Raw genomic sequence first — 4,234 nt, 5'->3', positions numbered from 1 at the left:
TGGCAGAGGAGTAACCAGACGCAGGTGACCTTTTTATGTAGAATTATGTTAGTTAGATGGTGCAAAACACAGAACTGCACTACTTAGAAAAGTTAACAAAAGTTTGTCTTTTGAGGTAATATATATGTAAATATAAAAATGTGTGTATGCGTATATATGCATATATTTATATATGTGTGTAATATATATATGCATATACTGTATATACGTACATATATTTATATATGTGTGTAATATATATATGCATATACTGTATATATGTACATAAATTTATATGTCATATATATGCATATATTTATATATGTGTCTTATATATATGCATATACTCTATATACTGTACATATATTTATATATGTGTGTATCATATATATGCATATACTGTACATACATATATTTATATATGTGTGTCTTATATATATGCATATTATGTATATATATATATATACATATTTTAAAGGCTACAGTAGACTCTAATGAGGTGAAATCTACAGTCAAACTGAAAACATTTGTGGCTGTTTATACGAGGTATTACATTACCCGCGACCTCTGAAAAACAGTTAATGAGAGCGACAGCACAATTCACATACTCAAAGCGGCGAACCGTTGGATACTCAAATTATATTTAATCACATCCTCACATAGATAATTATCCTGGCTGTTTTGAATGTGTTTAATCCGTCAGGTCTAAATTCTTACAGATCCAGACTCACTTGACTAATCAACTGATTGCTCCGATGCTTAACCTTAAATAAGTCCGAAAATAGCTAGTTGATGTAGGTGTAAATCCTTCTTTTTTTACATGTCACAATTAAGTTCAATAATAGAAAGGCATTATTTGTAATGACCAGTTGCCCAAGCGCCAACTTGCGCTATTAAATTATTCTAATACTTAATTATCAATTACTGTGCATTTAAAAAAAAGCATTGACCAAGATTTTCAGTTTACTATCTCTATTTCAAAGAGGTCATGTAAAAGGTGACTCGTTGGTAACTTTAAAGCTGTTATTGCTAGCATTGTAATTATGAAGATGTCAACTTATCCACTTTTATCTTCATTTATTACATAATCAGTTATTATAACTGTGGATAATTCAGTGCATTATTTTCCCAAGTACAGTTGTACCTCGCTATTTCGCGGTTCATCTTTCGTGGATTCACAACTTTGCGGGTTTTTGAAACTGTATATATAAAATATACTGTATTCTGGATTTGGATCTGCAAGAGATGCCACAGGAATGGGACGACGATATGGTTCGATCGGTCCAATTTTGCAACAAAATTGACAACGTAATAACTGCCTAGAAGGTACTCTTCGACTGGAAAAAGAATCAGCAGAGGCAACTGCCAATCACAATGTTTTTGCAGCCTTGCAAAAAAGAGCCAGCTCCTGCTACTATTACGGATACACCTTCGGAAACCGTGGAAGAGGTGCCCCGAGAAATGGCACCACCCCCTGAAGAGACATAAAATCAATCATCGGCTGCACAGTAAAAGTCATCATTGCCTTCCTCATCATCATTTTACTGCGCATAAATATGGTGTCACTACTTCACAGAAAATCAGTTCTTGTGACAGGCCTTGGAACCTATCTACCGCGATAAACGAGTGACCACTGCAATCAGTTAAGTGTCTGTCGGTAAAACGTCAGAGGATGTTTGAAAAATCAGTGCTTTCAAATCTTGAACTAAAAATAATTGTCTCAAAAAGTTTTGTTTCTTGCTAAACTAAATGTATTGTGGTTATTGTGTTGCAAAAAGAACTGTTTAAAATAAATTACAATTAAAACAGTTTGTGGTAATTGCAGTAACAAATTGTTAAACACCCAGAGCAGTTGTAAACTGGTAAAGTTATTAGCGGAATATTCATTGTTCTACAAAGTTCTATGTTCTCACTGGCCTCTTCTCTGGTTCCCTTCACAGGTCTGGTCTAATTTTCAGTGTTTCTGACCAAGATGATTGACTTCCGTGCATGGGCAGAGTATGTGGTGGAGTGGGCTGCCAAAGACCCCTACGGTTTTCTCACCACTGTCATCCTGGCCCTTACACCACTTTTCATTGCCAGCGCCCTACTGTCCTGGAAACTGGCCAAGATGATTGAGGTCCGTGACCGGGAACAAAAGAAGAAGCAGAAACGTCAGGAAAATATAGCAAAAGCAAAGAGGACCAAGAAAGACTGATTCTGCAAGGGCAGGAAAAAGGGCAATTATTAGCAACCACCTTGCCAAATAACCCTTCTTCCAAATCATAACACGGTGCCCTTCCTCGTCCCAGCCCCATCGTCAGCACAGGGCCACCACTCCTAATGTCCTGAGTGGAGAAAGGGACATTGGCCCAACAGGCTTAATAGTGCTGAGACAGACAGTACTGCCTGGAGACTTGTCCTGGTGGGACTCTGGTCAGCAAGGGCACAGTACCTGCATCTGTACCATGGTTTTTATACAGAGATCTGCAGATTAATTTATACAGTTGTTGCTAAACTTTGCATTCCAAAATTAGCACTGTGTTAACCTGAAAATGTAATAAGTGTACTAGAACTATTTTCACATTTTTCATGTCACCTACAAAAGGTCCAAATTCACTTTTTATTGAATAAAGTTTTCATGATTGATTGATACTTTATTTTCATTTTTTATTGAGTATTTAGCACTAAAGGATCTTAAAACTATGTTCAGTCGTTGCACTTTAAAACTATGCTGTGATGTTTTACTTGTACTCAAGCACTACACTAAAGCAGGGCTTTTATTGCACTGTTCAGCAGTTTGTATAAATTTGTTTTACAGCATTAGCATAAGTCATGAGAGGCACTAAATATTGATCACAGCACAGGGAGGTCAGAAAAAAATATGTAATAGATGTAAAAGATCAACTTGTTGCCAAAGGTGACTGTATTAAATATTGATTGGAAGGAGGGAAAGGGGATTTCTCCCACCAGGTTTTACTGTTCCATCAGTTTATTAGTTTAAAAATAGGCAACATTTACTAACTGTTGTAAATAATAATTAACCATTTTTATATATTTTTTATAGGCACAGTATCTTTCACTTTCCATTGTGTAAAGACAACCAACAGTTAAGACCGATAATCCTAAATACAGACTGTCGGACAAATTTTAGCTGTTTCTTTCCCCCCTTTTTTCCCTGTTGCCCTTTATTAATCTCAAGCTGCAAGATCCCACTGTACTGCTTTTTAAGCAGGTCCTCAAGCTGTTACTTCAGGCTCCTTCTGTTGTGCAGCCATTGCAAACTCCTGACCTCAGCTGATGGAGCTTCACACGGCTGCCGATTACTTTAGCGTTGTTCATGATTTGGAAATGGGATCTACAGGCACTGGCAGCGCCTTGAAGTTAGAAATCTTAACACTTTGCCGAAGTACAAATGAAAGAATGATGGTAAACATCTGCCTCCGTCTCGCCCATCCTCTGCTGCCTCTTCAGTAATTGTTTTTGTCTTCATCATATATTTCTGGTAAGCACAGAGACATTTTTTCTTTCTACAATTACTTCTTGGTCATGTTTGTTATACTGTGTTGCAAATACAGAGTGGCCAGATTAGCGCACAAAGTGACATTTTATTTTCCAGAAGGTTTGCCCACCCCTGGACTGTACACTAAAATAGTAAAAGGGGGCGGAATCAGCTGATTAGATGATGATGCTTATTCTTTAATAACATAGATTTTAAAAAAACCAAAAACAAATTATTAACCCTGTTTAAAATCTGGTTGTACATGTGGCTTACTCACTTCTCCTAAAATACTATTCCTGAAACATTATAGAACAGTGTACTACAGAAGTACAAATTTGCAAACAAACCACAACCACTTCCCACAGTGCATACAGAGTATAAAGGCAGCAGAAGTACAAACCCTCTTCATAATGTCTTGCAAACCAATAAAACGAAATTGAAATAAATACTGTGAAACCTCATGCAGAAATATCACAGAACAATTAGGTTGTGAGTTAATTAAACTCATGACTGTTTTCCAAGATGTTTCCAATATTAGTTCTATGGATGTTTGTAACCCAATGATGATATTTATTGCAGGGCTGGTCTATTAGATTGTATTGTATTTCACAGCACAAACGTATTTCTTGGAATTGGGCTTCCAAGAGCCAGGCTGAAAAGTGTTTGCAGTGCTGGTGGGTTCCTCTGAAAAATCCGGCTTGTCATAGGTGCTGGCTGTGGCATGGCCTTTGGCTACCGCCTGTACGGGAGCAGTTACCAGTCCATCTTTGTACT

At 37.0% G+C, this 4,234-nt stretch overlaps 1 protein-coding gene across 1 annotated transcript; it reads left to right on the top strand.

Moving 5' to 3' along the window:
* The first annotated feature begins 481 nt into the window (after positions 1-481).
* On the top strand, positions 482-2,611 carry LOC103398561 (small integral membrane protein 15). Its single transcript, XM_008337216.3, has 2 exons — positions 482-1,621; positions 1,920-2,611. Exon 2 carries the CDS (start codon positions 1,952-1,954, stop codon positions 2,174-2,176), a length of 225 nt encoding a protein of 74 aa, XP_008335438.1. The 5' UTR covers positions 482-1,621; positions 1,920-1,951; the 3' UTR covers positions 2,177-2,611.
* The last annotated feature ends 1,623 nt before the right edge of the window (positions 2,612-4,234 follow it).

The sequence above is a fragment of the Cynoglossus semilaevis genome, unplaced genomic scaffold, assembly GCF_000523025.1.
Source record: "Cynoglossus semilaevis isolate Cse_v1.0 unplaced genomic scaffold, Cse_v1.0 scaffold376, whole genome shotgun sequence".
Taxonomy (NCBI): Eukaryota; Metazoa; Chordata; class Actinopteri; order Pleuronectiformes; family Cynoglossidae; genus Cynoglossus; species Cynoglossus semilaevis.
The sequence above is the reverse complement of the archived record's forward strand: the minus strand, read 5'-3'. Positions and strand labels throughout refer to the sequence as shown.

Bases quoted from the DNA above. Each gene is read 5' to 3' on its own strand.
- LOC103398561 (XM_008337216.3), top strand. From the start codon at position 1,952: ATGATTGACTTCCGTGCATGGGCAGAGTATGTGGTGGAGTGGGCTGCC.